The sequence below is a fragment of the Dryobates pubescens genome, chromosome 8, assembly GCF_014839835.1.
Source record: "Dryobates pubescens isolate bDryPub1 chromosome 8, bDryPub1.pri, whole genome shotgun sequence".
In the NCBI taxonomy this organism is placed as follows: Eukaryota; Metazoa; Chordata; class Aves; order Piciformes; family Picidae; genus Dryobates; species Dryobates pubescens.
Window position 1 is genome coordinate 20,230,128 of NC_071619.1, and position 16,332 is coordinate 20,246,459.

Consider the following 16,332-nt stretch of genomic DNA (forward strand, 5'->3'; position numbering starts at 1 on the left):
CAGATAATTGTTCTATTTTAATATGAAGTTCAACAAGCTACCTGTCTGCAACTGGAAAATGCATAAGTACTGCTTAAATAAATCTTCATTGCTTTGGTATCGAAATAGGGAGAAGGTAAAAGTTGATTCAGTCTCTACCTTATGCTGCATTTAGGCTATGTAAAATTAAGTCCCAAGAAATTAGATCTTAATAAAACAAAATAAGAAACCAACCAAATCTCTATAAACCGCCAAGTTAAAAAGGAAAACCCACGCAGCTCTTCTGGGGTTAGTCACAAATCTGGCTTCATATTTTGAAACTTTGCCTGTTCAGTGGTGGAATGAAATTTTGTTGTGTGGTGGCCTTTGAAGAGAAATGTTTTTAGAGTTTGGGACAGTTTTGAGGTTCAAAATCCCCCTGAAAAGAGAAAATGGATTCAAATCCTATGTTACTGTCATAGAAGACTAAAGGACATTCATTGCTAAGGCTAGCTAGTACCGTGTATGTGCACGTATAAATATCTACAGGGTGTACTATATATCTACCTGTAGTTAGCTAATAATGATTGAGTAGTGAACTTAAATGTATCCTTTTACAAGAAGACACATGTTTTCCAGGCTGAATGAAGAAATGTTTTTTGTGTCGTCAAATAAAAGTAGAAGTAACTTACACTAGATGTTCAATGTATTGTAACTTGAGCAGTTCTTTTTTGGTTACTCCTTACTGATCAGTATAAAGTAACAATGATGGTTAAAATGAATCTCAAGCTGAAGTCCCCTTTGTAAACTTTCCTCTTCATGCATTCTTGCAAAGCTGTATATCCTGAAGTGTTTCTTAGATATACTGAACTATATGCAGATTGGTACAGCTACAAGAGTAATCTCAAAGGTGTAGTTCTTTGGAAAGTTGCTCTACATTTTCACCTGGTGATAGCCTTCTGTCCAAACAGTGTGCAATTCAAAGTTCCTGTGCATCTTTTCTGTGTCATATTTGTCATGGACATGCAAGCATCAGAAATACAAAGAATAGGTTTCATGAATGCATTGTTAATAATTAGAACAAAGCAGGCATGTTCTCTGGTGGGGTCTTGTAACACTGTCTCAAGAAACAGGACAGGAAATCAAGGTGTCAAAGCAATACTGCAGTGCTGTACACTAGGAGGGATCATGGCCGTTAGTGAGCCTACAGTGAGCATGAGACAGAAACCTAGCATAAAATTGAAGACTTGTAACCTCCTCTCTGCTCTTCCCATTATTGCCTCTAAGTATGTGATTACTTGTGAGTCTACTGCTAGACTGGGGGGGGGCGGGGGGGGGGAAGGAAGCTAGTTTGACTCTGTGTGTCAAATAAAATACTAGGATACTGTACTTCTGTAAAGCCCCTCTGAAAAGGACCAGATTAGGGTAACACAGTTTTTGACAAGCAGTATAAATGTGCAAGGAAGTGATGCTCCTGGAGGGCTATACAGCATTAGAAGTGGCAAGTGCTGCGCATACTGGCACACTTACAGCTTCTGTCAAAAACCAGCAAATCTTTAAGCACCAGCTGAGGAGAGATTTTTAGGGCTATCTTGTCTAGCTCGAGCAGTCCTGGCAGCTGTTAACACAAACTAGTGTCTGTGTTAAAGACCTTCTGCTTTGTGATGCCTTTCTGAATAGCTTATTCAGCTGGAAAATACAGCGGACAAAGGAGCTGGAAATATTTTGTCAAGTTGGTGATCTCACAGTTCAGAAAGCCAGCTACCAATTATAAAGACTTCTATTGTATAATGTAAGAGCCAGTGTATGGTGAACTCCAGATCTTGCTCTTTCTCTTCATTAGCCTCTACATAATTATTTTTGCCTAAAGAGTGGTGTGACTGCTGATGTGGGGTGTATTCTCTGTAACAAACTAAATTTTTCTAATAGACTAGGTTGAATAGCAAAACAGGGGTAATGCACTTTCACTCTGAACGTGATTTCTGACTCACAGGCATTAGGAGGGAGAGAGGGAAGCCTTTGGAGTTCTGGGAGATTTTATAACTAAGTACAGCAAACAAATGGTGTTGTTTCTATTGGGTAGGAATAGAGTGGGAAAAGGGAAAAGTGAAAAGTGTGTCCCTTGACTTAGTGAGGCAGAGATGCTGGCAGGAAACATTGTGTGATTTTTTTTTTTATTTTTTTTTTAAGGCATTGAATTAACCACAGTAAGTAATTGTTTCAAAAAGAGAGACAGCAAACCTAGTGAAAGGAATTATCCTTAGTAGAAATCAGTTATCTTTTTTGTTGCTGTTTTGCTATTTCTTTGTATCTAGATTTTACGGTGAAATTCTGAATCTGAAGTATGACTTTTTTCCTGCAGGTTGGAAAAGAGACGGTGCAGACAACAGAAGACCAGATCTTGAAAAGGGATATGCCACCAGCATTTATCAAGTAAATTCATTTTATTGTAAATCTTCTATTGTAGGTACAGGAAATCTTTCCCAATGATAGATCATCGTAACTCATTTCTGCTGTACAGATTACAAATTGATCTTGTTTGAATATCTCTTTGGAGTCTTGACTCTGACCTTTGTCAAACATAACCTTTCTGCCAGCACTCTGCAGAAAAGTGTGAATTTGCTAGTATATGCAGCTTGTGCATAATGTAACTGCCTGGAAATTTAAGACATTTAAAGAGAAGTGACTGACACTCTTAATTCTTTGACTTGGTGTCAAGTCCAACTGACTTCCTCTTGCTGCTGCTTTAAGTTTTAAAAATCATACCTCTTGTTGTGGAATTACTAAACTTTTTACTGCCAACTGACAAACTTTTAAGTGGCCTCTGTATTAGTATTACCCAGTGTGGACAGAGTGGCTTTATATTTTATTGTGTTCCCAAACACAAACTAGGCAGGTAGTTGAAAGAAGAAAGCATTGAGGTAAGTAAGAAAATACTAAGATGAGGAACAGAAATTGTCTAAAGAGAGAATTCATTAGGTAGTTAAAAAGTATTTAGTGTGTTGCATTGTAGGCTGACAAAGTGAACAATAATAATAAAAAATTGTTTAGGGCCAAATATTATTAGCATAAGAATTCAAGAATTAAATAGCTCAATTTGTAGTGAAGTGTGGTCTCTCACTTGAGATCTCCTGGTATGTTAATCAAGGTGATGTTACTGCCTGAGAAACTTTCTAGGGGAGTCTAGGGAACAGAAAGTCTGTAGGTTTAACATCTTTGGAGAAAATGACTAGAAATTCTATACTAGAGAAGGAAATCAACAGATCTCAAATACATAGGATTTACTTTGAGTACATTGACAGTGTTTCTGTGGAGGGAAGTTCTGCCTTATAAATACAGAAATATTAGAAACAGGGTGTTCTAGGTGATAACAACAGTGATGTCTAAACTTTTTGGCAAAAAAAGTTTAGTCTGAAAGCTTTTAAGGAAGTGAAGTAGCCATAGGATAATAATAATAATAAAAAAATGTCTTATATGGAAAACAGATAATTGTTAGTGAAAGGAAAAAAAAAAATATATGGGTACTTCTGACAATGGTAGGAGGTTGTCTGCAGGCCTATAGAGGTCTGCTGGGGTTTTGCTTTGCATCATGTTTGTAAATGTCTGGAAATTAGGGTGAGCTGTGAAATGAAAGTACTTGCTGATGACCCAATGTCCTACACAGAGTGTTGAGATTAATGGGTAATTAAGAAACTGAAGGTCTCGATAATAAGTGTGGATGATGTTCTGAAAGATTTGAACTGGTGCACGTGGGGAGAGGCAGGTCTAGTGTCAGATAGGATGACTGACTCTGAACTGTGATTGCCAATAGTGAGCAAGGTTTTGGAGCTGCCATACATTGGCAAAAGCATCTGCTGTATATGCTCACTAGTGGTCAAAAAAGCATTAGGCTTATCAGCAAAAGATAAAAGGCCAAAATACCACTATGTTTTTCTCCCATGCACTTGTGACCCCTCCATTTCATAAAGGCTGTAGTAGAACTGAAAACAGCTCACAGAAGGACTTTGTGAACGAACTGCTTATGTATAAGGTAAAGGTAAGGTGACTGGAACCCTTCAGCCTGGGAAAGCTGATGGAGGCCCTGACAAAGGTCTGAAGAAGTACAAGTTGCATGACAAAGACAGAAACTTGTACTTCTCTGCCTGTACAAGAACTTCATGGTAACATTGCTCTAAGATAGTATAAACTAACAATAGGGAGAGATTATTTGTACCACAAGTCATGTACTTTTAAAATTCTTTATATATATTTAAGATTAATAGATAACTATTTAGAGGAATCCATTGTGGGTTATCAAATAGACAAACTGCAAGAAATTTAAAGAGCTGAAAATACTTGGAGGATAGGAAAGCACTCAGAGGAAATATCATAAATGCTTACCCTGTTTTTAACTTTCCTTAGGCATCAACTTGCAGCTACTTTTGGAGATAGGATACTGAGCTCAGTGGGCCTCTGTTATGATCCATTGTACTGTGATCCTGCTGTATGATCTTTATTTGGTGTAGAGGGGTTCAAATTATTGTTTGTTTTGTTTTTCAGGGAAGCTCTTGATGAATTGCATACGAACTTGCAGTTTTGAGGCTGCTCATTTTCTAGCATTTGTAGCTAATTTCCATTTTCTTCTTAACTTAGACAAGAGATTAAGGAAAAGAGATTGCTATACTGTTACCAGTCCTGAATCAACACTTAGAAGATTGTGAAGACTTGAGTATTTTAATTACTGCAGAATTGTGGTACAAGCACTGCTGAATAGTACCACTTTATGCTGGTGAAAGAGGTTTTCCTGCAGCAATTTATGACTGCTTGAATTGTGATACAATGAAAAATCATAAACGATGATTTCTGTCACAGTAATGAAACCTACTTTACACAATGTTTACTTAATACCCTAGAAGCAATAATTTGAATTAAGAAGGTCCAATGGCCTTTATGAATGATGACCTATTGCATTTGGGTTTTGATTAATGTAGAGTTTGTATCAAAATGAACTAGCACATGTTATAAATCCCTTTCTAACACTGTGGAATGCATTGGTGCTGATATCTACGTAGTAGGGAGAAATGACAGTTATAGGTGAGCTGCCAAGGGAGCTTTACCTTTTCCTGCATTAAAGGGTAGGATTTGGATGCAGGACATGAAGAGGAGGATTGTTGCTGGTTTTAACTTTTCTTTTTTTTTTTTTTCCTCCCCCTGAGAGGAGGGAGTTTTGTTTAAGTGTTAGTTCAGGAATATGCATTTGTCTCTAAGAGAGTGCTCCAGCAGAACTTGTGCTGGCACATGGATGATGGGGTAAGGAACAGTGTGTATATGCTAGCACCTCATTCCCTGCCCATATTTTGCCCACTGGGGAGGACTGCTAGTTGCAATGGAGCCAGTCTTGAAAGATGAGGGAGGAGATCTTTTTATTCTTTTCAAAGCTTAAATTTTGGCATGCATGAGACTGGTTTGTAATAAATGATGGCAATCTGTGAAGTTTTTCAGTACTAGTATGGTTGTGAAGCAAAATAATTTCTAGGCTGCTGAAAAGCTATCATGCATCCCTTTGCTTGCTACTGACATAAACCACATTGGAACTATTGACCTAGAGTTAAAAAATGCTGTGTTCATCTCCAGGGAGTATGAGTAATGCATATAACTTACATCACATGTCTTGCAATGTGTTCATAACACTTGCTATACTTACCTTCTAAAGAAGGAAAGAGATGTAATCTCTAGACAAAAAATAGGGTAACACCCAAGTTGTTTTCATGGAGAATACGAATTTGTCTGCCTTAAACTTGCACACACAACCTAATTTAACAAAACAAGCAGTATTGCTGTTCTATATCAACATTATTTTACTAGCTAAGCTGAAACTGTGTGAAAAATAATGTATTTTATTCTAACTTTGTTTTTAGAACTGCAAATAATCTGTAGTAAGTAAACTCACTGAAACTGAAATGATTGGAAATTGAAGCAAGCATTATTCAAGTATCAAAGACATTGGTATCTTGGGGCTGGCATCTCTGGAGAAATCCTGAACCTAAAAATCTAAACCAGTAGTTTAGCATAAGCTGAACTTTAAAATTTTTTTTTTTCTTCCTTCACACTTCATAAGGAACACACTTGACTACCAAAAGGAATATAATTGAAAATGCCATGACTTCTCCACAAAGAATTTGGCTGCTGTTAACATAGCTTCACTGCAATCATATCTCAAAATTAAATGTGTTTTTTACAAGGCTGGCATTTTTTTTAGGTTGCAGTATAATACAGGGATTAGAAAATTCACCATAGCAATGAACCTGTATTCAAAACTTTTGAATGCATGTGATTCTTGGTTCTTCTCAGTGAGTATTTATAGGTTTTTAGGTTTATTTTGTTTTTTAAAAAAATATAACTAATTGAATTACCTTCCCCCAAATTCTTGTCCTTTTCCTAAAATGCATGCTTTGCAAGATGCGGAATATGTCTGTTCTTAAAACACCACTTTGCTTTTTTTGTAGATAGTGCATACTATTGAGGTCTTTCAAATTCTTTGGGAAGTTTGTAGAAAATGGACACTGTACAAGTAAAATGCAAGTTTACCTATTGAAGTTCAGCTCTAAAAACTGTGGAATAAAACTTTCAGTCTTCAGAAACTTTATTTTTCATTGATTGTGGTGGCTTCTAGGGTATTTTGTGTTTACATTGATTTTTTTCTGTACAAATGAAAAAGTCAGCCTTGAGATAATTATTAGTATTAAACAGATGACCATGAGATTGAGCTGTAGGAAGTGAAGTGTTTTGGAGCCTATAGCTCTAAGATGGCCAAATAGGTGATTTGTGTAATTCCTGTCTTAGCAGAGTTGAAAAGAATAAATATGAGAATCAAGTGGGGAAATCTAATTTAGTGAAGTCAATTGACTTTGGTAATACAGCTAAGTATGTTGCATAGTAATGAGAAAACCATTTCCACTATCTTCATTGATGTTCTCCTGTATTTTCTTATGCAGTTATGAGTTAGTACCATCTGATGTGCTGAGCAAACAACTCACTAAAGACTGGCCCAATTCAGTCTACTCAAAGAAGTCATTAGCTGAAAGCTTTAATTTCAGAATTTTTTTTCTTGTAATGAGTGTCTTGTTTCTAGTATAGTTAAGTTTAGATATAACCACTAAATTCTGCCATTTGTATTAACAGGGAATGTAGAGGAGAAAATGAGCTGATTGTGTAACTTTCCAATGGTACTGAACCAGGAGTACATAACTGAAAATGATTCAAGTATGTCCAAGTGGTCAGTAAAAAATAGGCTGTTTGACAAGCTTGAAAAATCTGTGCTAAGAGACAGTGTTACTGTAGTAAAAGGGTTTAATGTTTGTTGGAATCTCTTGTAACTTGAATTAGGTACACAGCACTCACATGCATGGAGCCTATGTATGAGGCTACACTTAAATTTCTGTTAAATGGGACAGAATGTAGAAGTCAGTCAGTGTACTCTAACTGCAGTTGAGAGTGGCATAGCTAACATGGAACTGAATTGTATATTTCTTTAAGCTGTGATTAAGTAATTACAGGAGAGCAAAACCAAAAACTTTTTGCTGTTTTAAGTACTTGAAATTTTAAAAAATTGGTGTTACATGGCTTGATGGAATGTAATTTCAGAGCTCATTTGTCTATTGTAGTACCTTCTGTATTACTGTAGTTACATACTGTAGTACCTTGCAATACCTCATTTTTAATTTGAAATCTGGAATTGAAAGCTGCATAAGAAATGAATACCTTATCACTAAATTTTGTGCCTATTTAAAATGCTGTCTGATGCAAATGTTGATGCTCTGAAGAACTGGATTACAGCTCCAAGCAGGGCACTGTTTTGGTTTTCCTAATAATATGGGGTTTTATTCTTAATGTGTAGCTGTCATTTATGAATAGCAAATGATTACTGAATGACAATGCAAATACAAGGTTGATAACAATTAGCAATTACTTTGTGAAGTCCTAAAAGCATAGTTGTTTTGTCTTATTCCCTCCCTTGTTATTAAGAACAAAATGTGTTTGACTATGTTGGGACTTCTCAACAACACTGACTGCTGTGCATGGCATAACTCAGACATTCTCGTCATTGGAAGATTGCTTTTATTTCTGTCACGCAGTTATTGGTTACTTTCTTGGTGAAATAAACACGAGAAGGCTTGATGAAGCTCTGATCTAGTTGGGGGTGTGCATTGTGTGATTCTATACTCTTGCTTTATGGAAGTGTAGAATGTTAAGTTTGCTTACAGTGCTTTAAGTAGTAAAGTTAAAACCAAGTCCAGCATTTTCTCAAAGTCTGTTGTCACATAGAAACTAATCAGCAAGCTTTGTTCGACTTTTCAGAGTGGAGAATGCCTGCACCAAACTTGTTCGGGCTGCACAGATGCTGCAAGCAGATCCTTATTCAGTACCAGCTCGTGACTATCTAATTGATGGATCAAGAGGCATCCTTTCTGGAACATCAGACTTGCTTCTGACATTTGATGAAGCAGAGGTAGGAATCTGCACATGATTGACATGGGTATCTACACAGTATTATTGATTCACATATTCACCTAACTGAATTAGCTTAATCTAGTTGGAGTAGATGAGTGTGGTTTTGGTTATGTTCACCTTGGAGGTGTAGTATTTATGCCTTGGAGGTGTAGTTTGCATTCCTTTCTGTCAGGAGGAACTTAGGCTTGTGGCTCTGTGTGAAGTGATGTTCAAGTATTGCCTGTGATTATTCCTCAAAAAGGCCAGATCCCATCAACCCTGGCCTTAGAGCTTCCTGACACTTTTCTGTGTTCTCTTCACCTTACCTATTACTGGTCCTCATGTTCTCTGTACACTTTCATTGAAAAGCCCAAGTCCAGTTTCTAACATGTATCTGACTCAAAAGCTGTGGCAGTTTAATTGGCCTTGGGGCATGAGAGGTAATACAAATTCTGGGCCTGTCTGGTTGGTCAACCAGAAGATGTGTTCCGATCTAACAGTTGCTATATTTTGGCTGCTGCGCAAGCCAAAAAGTGGCTCAGAAGTGCTGTTTGTCCATCTGGTGATGGACCAAAAAAGCCACAGTTGGGAACTTGAAGGTTTTAAATGTTTCCTATTTGAAAATATTTCTTTGTTATGGATCTTTCTTTCTGGGAATGTTTCTTGCTCATTTCTAAATTGCAAATATGCTCCTATGAGGAAATGAAGCTCATGATGTTAGGGATGTTAATTCTGATGTTAACTCATTCTTCGATGAGAACTGTATGTGGTGTTTTCAGAAGCCATGTGATTCAGAAGGTTAGAAAATTAACTGACAGAACTCTGTTTTGGAATCAAGTATCAACTTAAAGTTAAGCTGAGGCAGATGTCCAGTGGTAAATAAATTTTTCTGTGAACTTGGAAAGATTAAGATGTTGGGTCTGTCCCACTGGAATGTTTTATCCTTATGTAAACCTGTATGCTGAACAATATTTCCTTTGAAAGCCTGGAGTCTGATTTCTATGTAGCTTTGCTTTGTGATTCAAGTTAAATACTTTTTCATTGCAATTTCATCAATAAAACCTTGAACATGCTAGTATACTTAAAGGCGCTTTCTTGTAACCTGTTCCCTCAATGCTGTCCTTTTATCACATGGAATGAAAACACTGGTTTTGCCTTGCTGAGAGTGGAATGCTGATTAAATAACTGTCTTTGTTAATAGAGTTCTCTTGAATAATGGCATTGTGGGTAATTAATGAGTATCTCAGACCTTTGAGACCGTAAGTCATATTGGCAAATGCTATACCTGTTCTAATGATAGGTTTACATTGCTAATGAAAGTGTAGCTTAGCTTCATCTAATAAATGATGGGATATTCCTTTTTTAGGTCCGTAAAATCATCCGAGTCTGCAAAGGAATATTGGAATATCTGACCGTGGCGGAAGTTGTAGAGACTATGGAGGATTTGGTGACATACACAAAGAACCTAGGGCCAGGTTTGATTTGCTACAGCCTATCATGAACACTAAGTACAGTCTTTTCCACTACCATTTTTTACCCTCAGCACCTTTTCACCTCGGTTTTGAGTGTTTGGACAATGATGAAACAGTTACTTGAAAGAGTCTGTTGGAAAGAGTTTTAAACTAGTAGGTCAATGACGAGTGCTTTCTGATTTCCATTCTCTCTTCAAGAATGCAGAAGAGTTGAGATATTGGTAAATTTTACGTACTACACAGTTGATACATGTTGTACTTTTTGCACATTATAGGAGGGAAGTAAGCATGCATTAGAGTAAAACAAGTAGAAAAAGCTGTGCAGTTGCAGCTATAGATGAAGTCCATTAAGCAGGTAAAATGTCTGTGCTGACTGAAATGGTTAGGCCTTGGATTATCTTGAGTAGTATAAGCTACTTGCTAGAAATTGGCATTTTAGTGAGGGTGCAGAAATAGCTGTCATGCAGTATAATACAGAAGCCCCAGCTGTTACAGAAATACTTTGTTATTTGATGCTCCTTCATTACATGTTAGTTCAGTGTGTTAACTCACCTTTTCACTGGGGGAAGTGATTAGTAAGTGAAGCACAGGGTTTCTATAGAGGAAACTACCATGAATCTGTGTCAGCTACTACTGCAAACATTTTAGTTTCAGCAGGCATGAAGTAGTTCGGGTATTTAGCAAAAGCATTCTATAAAGTCTAGTTGTTGAGATGTTAGCATAAGAATTAAATTGCATTGAATTAAAGATTGCTTATATAAACAGAGCAGGTATCTAGTTAGTACTTCGTAAATAAGAATATGCATGTACCATAAGAATAACTAGTTAATAAATGAAATGACTAGCTGTTCTTATGTCACAGGGCATGTTGGTAGATAATCCTGGTTTTATTTTACCTTGTTTCTAGGTGTGACAAAAGCTTTATATGAAGAGATACCTTTCTTTAAACTTTTTTTGTTGTGTCAGAAGTTACCTTCAATTAAATGTTTGCCTTATTTTGAACAGGAAAAGGTGAAGCAAAAATGGAATCTTCTTTCTGTCAAACTTGTCCTTTGTCTTAATAGATGCAATTTTAGTTCCTCTGTGGTCATTGTCATCTGTCTTGAAAAATGAAGTTTCCTCAAACTTCAGTTTACTTTATTTGGCATACACAGTGTACTGATATGTGTGTATGATAGAGGTGATACATGTTGGGCAAGTGTTTCAGTTTTGGTGAGTGACACGTAGACTTCTGTACCTTTGTTAGGCTGTAAATCCTGGATTTGGCTGTGCTGGGTCAACAGTTGGACTTGGAAATCTTTAAGGTCTCTTCCAACCTGAACAGTTCTAGGGTTCTATGATGTTCCTAATAGCTAACTGGTGCTGCTGACATGCCTTAGAAGCACCATCTTTGTCAAAGCTAAAGGCAGCTCAAGATTTACAGCCTATGGCTACAAAATTTGTTTCGCCTGTAATTCTTGTTCCCTTTAGCTATATCAATGGACATCTGAACCTTAATATGAACACAATACAAGTAACAGGAATATGAGCATGTGCACTCAAAATCAAAGTTTTAAAGGTTTTATGTTGGAAGTAGAGAGGAGAACTTGATTACATCTTTAGTCTTTTGTAATTTGAAAGGAAAGGTGGTTCTGCACATCCTACCCCTGTATGCTGTCGTTGTGGGGATTCTACTTCTTTTCAGTATTGTCTTTAAAGCCTAAGATGCTAACCAGAAGAAAAGTAATTTAACCAAACTAGAGTGTTTTCTTTCAGTTTTGTCAGCTGTAGGGGTGACAGAGAGTAGGACTGCAACAGCACCAATTTAAATTGGCTTAAATTTTTATTAAGCAATGTCTGAAGTTTTGAACATGTGCTGTGTGGTGAACCTCACAAGTCTTAGGTATTGAAAACAGATCTAGAATAGCTCTAGAATAAACTTAATTTTTTTCCATTCTTCTGGAGTGATGAAGTATTTCTAGCACAACTGAAGTATAAATAGATGCAGTTCTTGAGCTCTGGTAGAACCTCAAGGCAAACAAACCAACCACTTAACTTTTTCCGTCATTCACACTTAAGGCTTTGATCAACAGAAAAGGAAATAAAAAAGACCAAAAAACCCAGTGTGTAAACTGGGTTCCAGAGTTAATGAAGGGACTGTGTGTACTGAATCAGTCATTTCAGGGATTTTTCTATTTTATTACTGAAGAAGAATTTTGAGGAGCCCATTATGCTTTGCATAGTTACTAGGTTTTGAATCAGTAGCTTCTCTGAAGCCTCTGTAACATGCTTTAACGGCTGCTAATATGAAAAATAAGTTTTAAACTAACATAGTTGTCATAACTTATTAAACTTCGTTGAACTGTTGCAAATTAGACTTAATACTACACTTCTTTCTTTATGAGTATGTTCAATCACATTCTCTTCTAGGCATGACCAAGATGGCCAAAATGATTGATGAGAGACAGCAGGAGTTAACTCACCAGGAACACAGGGTTATGTTGGTGAACTCCATGAATACTGTGAAGGAGCTATTGCCTGTACTCATTTCAGGTATTTTCAGTGTTTAAATTTTTAAGATCATTCTAAATTGCTGTCTGTTTTGATTTAGGGTTCCAACACCTTAAGATTATTGGAAACAACAGCCTGGATGTTGCTTGTGTACTAGTTGCAAATAACTGTGCTTCTTGAATTAAAAGTGCAGTGTCTTTGAGATAAAATGGTCCTCGCAAAACAAAAGTGTACTAGTTCTGTATAAATGCAGTAGGAGGTTACCTTGAGCATTGATCATGTCTTGCACTTACCTTTTTCTGATCTATGGTATTTTCACAGCTATGAAGATTTTTGTAACTACAAAAAATTCTAAAAGTCAGGGAATAGAAGAGGCCTTGAAAAATCGCAATTTCACAGTAGAGAAGATGAGCGCAGAGATAAATGAAATAATCCGTGTACTACAACTCACTTCTTGGGATGAAGATGCCTGGGCGAGCAAGGTAGGTTTCATACCTCTATTTGTTTGTAGAAGTTTTAATTTGTATGTACTGTTATACACTTGGAACCTTGTGTTTTTGAGACTGAACAATGCATTTGTACATCAGTTTTGTAACGATTTCTAATGGCGTTGTGCAGTCTCTTCAACGTCCAAGACTGTCTTCAGATATGATTGTGTTTGTGTCTTTCACGTTTTGCTTTCCCTCAACAAGCTAAGTTAAAGCAGTGTGGTGTGTGAAAGTGGTTTAGCGGTTTACTGCACCTGGTCAAACAGAAGACTTGGATTTGTTCACAGTTTAGTTTTGGCATGGTTTGTAAATCCAGCATATTCCTCTTGGAGAAAGATTTATTTTTTTGTTGTTGCTTACTATTATTTTAAATATACACAGAGCTATGATACATAAGCATATTTGACAGAGGAAAGTTAGATATAAAAATCACCATTCTACACATTAAGCTGGTCTTGTAGCCAAACATCGATAGGTGAGATGACCTGAGATTTTTCTCCTGGATAATACTAGAAAAGGTAGGCTGCTGTGATTATACCTTGTGCAAAAGGCCTGAAGTCTCATTTTCAGTCTGGACATGGAAGCAAATTTCAAGTGTTCACCTTGTTTCAAAGAAATATGTTAGGCTAAGTATCCTTTATGGACAAGTATGATGTCTGTGAAGCTGGCATGTGGACAGTATTGGCTCCTTATAACTCATTCAGGAGTTAAGTCATGCTCTTGAGTGATACCCACTGAAGATGATGAAATGTCTAGCAGAATATGAAGTCGGCCTGACAGACAGAATTGGTTAGGTATTGATGTGGCCTTACAAATAAGCATAGCTATGTAACTTAAATACCTACCAGTTTTTAATTTTTAGTGCCTTGAAATGAATTGCTGAAGGAATTAATTTATTATTTTTTAAGAGAGTCACAAGTAACTCTAAATACATTCAAGAAAATACTTGGACTTGAAGCCAGATTTATTAACAAATAAAATCTTGCAGAAAATCTAACACTGATGTAATCTAGGCATTAAAATCACTTTGTCCTATATTGTTTGGCACTTGGCCCTTAGTTTGCCTTTTGAATTTTGTCACAATCACTTCCTTATTATGACTACTTTCTGCATCTTTGTTTTTGTTGTCCTGTTTCTTACCCTTTTCTCACCTTTAGAAGGTAAGCTTTCTTCCACAGCCTACACCTCTACTGTACTAAACCCCAAAAAGCATGCATGTGGGATTTTGTGCTGTGTGCAGACTGTGTGCTGTGCAATTTTGTATTCTTGTGCCAGCTGTGACACCATACTTATATATTTACACATGGAGGTTTTCACATGGTCTCATTAGCTCTGTCCAGCTATATGTAGAATTGGCAGTTGCAAAGGGAATAGTAATTGCTAGCTGAATTCTGACTTTGAGTCTGATTAGAGTTAGCTCAAGATTTTAGAGCACATCCTTGCAGAATGCTTCTGTGGTGATTTGTATGACTAGTCTCTGTAGCTACCAGTGTGGGGCACAGGGTTTGCAGGGGCAAACTTTCTTCAAAGCCAGAAAGCTTTATTAAATCAGGTATTTAGTCCATTCTATAGTATTTCACCAGTGACCTTTCAGTTCAGATGATTCATTTTTCAAGTCTAAGCATAAAACTTTGGTTATCTGTGTGGGTTTTTTCAGTTCAGTATTTTTTCAATTGAGCATTCCTGTATTTTCTGAAACAAAAGAGCGTAGTAGTAGGGGTTGTTGGTTGGTTTTGGTTTGTGGTTTGGTTTTTTTTTTAAATTAAGGTACACTGAAAATTTGGAACTGTAGCACTGGGCAAATAGTGCAAACAGTTATGACAAAGAATTCAAGTTGAAAAATGCAGTGGGATAAAGAAGCAGGAAATAGTTTCCTAATGGCTATCTAATCTTTTCAGTATCTGCTTATATCTAATGGTTGACTTGCTATTTTTCTGCGAGGAAGGCAGAGGAACTCCTTTAATTCTCCTTGAGATTACTGTTGCATGTGTTTTTGTGGAACAAAGTAAGGTGTACTTGGGTGTGCACTGCCTTGAATTTTTACCTGTATAGTACTGTTGAGGATGGAGTTAATATTCATTATTCCATCCTGAATCATTTATACATTGAAGTATTACAAAGTCCACTTGGAGATAGTGAAGAATGAACAAGTGTGTGGAGCCAAATTTTAAGCTTTTTTGTAAACTATTGGTTGGTCTTTCTAGACTCTGAAATTCACATGACTGTCATTGTATTGCAACTGTCTCCATTTGCACCAACACTGCATTTATTTATTTATTCAAAATAGTATGCTGATTTAGAACTCCAATACTGGCAAATACTCATCTCTTTCCAAAACCTTGGGGAAGGGAAGTGGGGGGGCTTTAAAACTCTACTTATTTCTTCTGTTAATAGCTTTGTACCTTTTATCTTGGAACTTTTCCTGGGCAACGTAGCTTTCTCTTCTTTGATTTCAGTGTTTATTTTTTAAAGAAACTTGAAGTAATATTCAAGTCAAACACCTTCCACTTCCATCGAAATGGAGGGCATTAAAAGTTGTAGAAAGCTGAGAACTACCCAGTGTCTTGCAGGACTGAACTCTGGATGGTGACTCAGCTATCTATACTGCTAGAAGGCTGGCTCTGCCTATTTCCTTCAACAGCTGAAGAACCTGAAAGTGTTCATGTCCATGGGACGTGATGGGCTGTACCCACAGGTGCTGAGGGAACTGGCGGATGAGGTTGCTAGGCCACTCTCCATCATATTCTAAAAGCCATGGCAGTCCAGGGAAGTCCCCACTAACTGGAAAAGGGGAAACCCCTTTTGCCAAGAGGGGAACCATGGGGAGAGGAGTAAAAAGTCCTTTTTGGCTGATAAAACTACTCTATATGAAACCTTTTTTGCAGGGTAGCTGTAGGATTTCTTTTCTTCTCTTGCTTAGAATGGATGCTTCACAGTCACATCCCAAAGACTAAAATTTTAAACATATGTAGCTGTTTAGGAAGGAGCAGGCATTTAGACAGGTCCAGAAATCAGCAGTATCAAGACACTTCCAAAAAGTTAAGACCTTGAGTAAGCTGCTTTTTGTTTAAATTGAGTATTTCTACTTCTGTCTTCCTGCTTAGACTCAACTGGTGGGTAAGTCCAGATATGTCAGGATTGCTGTGCATTTGTTGCTTGCCAAATATCTGATGCCAGATGCCACTGTGGCAGAAACAAAAGTGCACTACCAAGAAACCTCAAGAAAGATGTATTTTAATGCCCTATTTAAAAATGCTTCACATTAGCCTGATGAGGAGCTTTCATTGCAAATCTGAGAGGGATTACTTGGCATGATGTTTTGAGCTGTGAAAAGGGGGAAATCTATGCTTTAAGGGCAGGTGTCCTGGAACAGTTCAACTGCTATGGTGTTTTTTTTTTAATTTATTTTTAATTTTCTAAGAGGAAAAGGGGATGGTATCTTGGAAATGTGTGCA

At 37.0% G+C, this 16,332-nt stretch overlaps 1 protein-coding gene across 2 annotated transcripts in view; it reads left to right on the forward strand.

Moving 5' to 3' along the window:
* VCL (vinculin) overlaps positions 1-16,332 on the forward strand; it is a 52,284-nt gene that overhangs the window by 15,153 nt on the left and 20,799 nt on the right. For both annotated transcript variants that reach the window (XM_054163243.1, XM_054163244.1), the window contains exons 2-6: positions 2,321-2,391; positions 8,296-8,446; positions 9,794-9,902; positions 12,309-12,431; positions 12,711-12,871. In XM_054163243.1, coding sequence (XP_054019218.1) covers positions 2,321-2,391; positions 8,296-8,446; positions 9,794-9,902; positions 12,309-12,431; positions 12,711-12,871 — 615 coding nt within the window. The remainder of the gene's footprint in view (positions 1-2,320; positions 2,392-8,295; positions 8,447-9,793; positions 9,903-12,308; positions 12,432-12,710; positions 12,872-16,332) is intronic.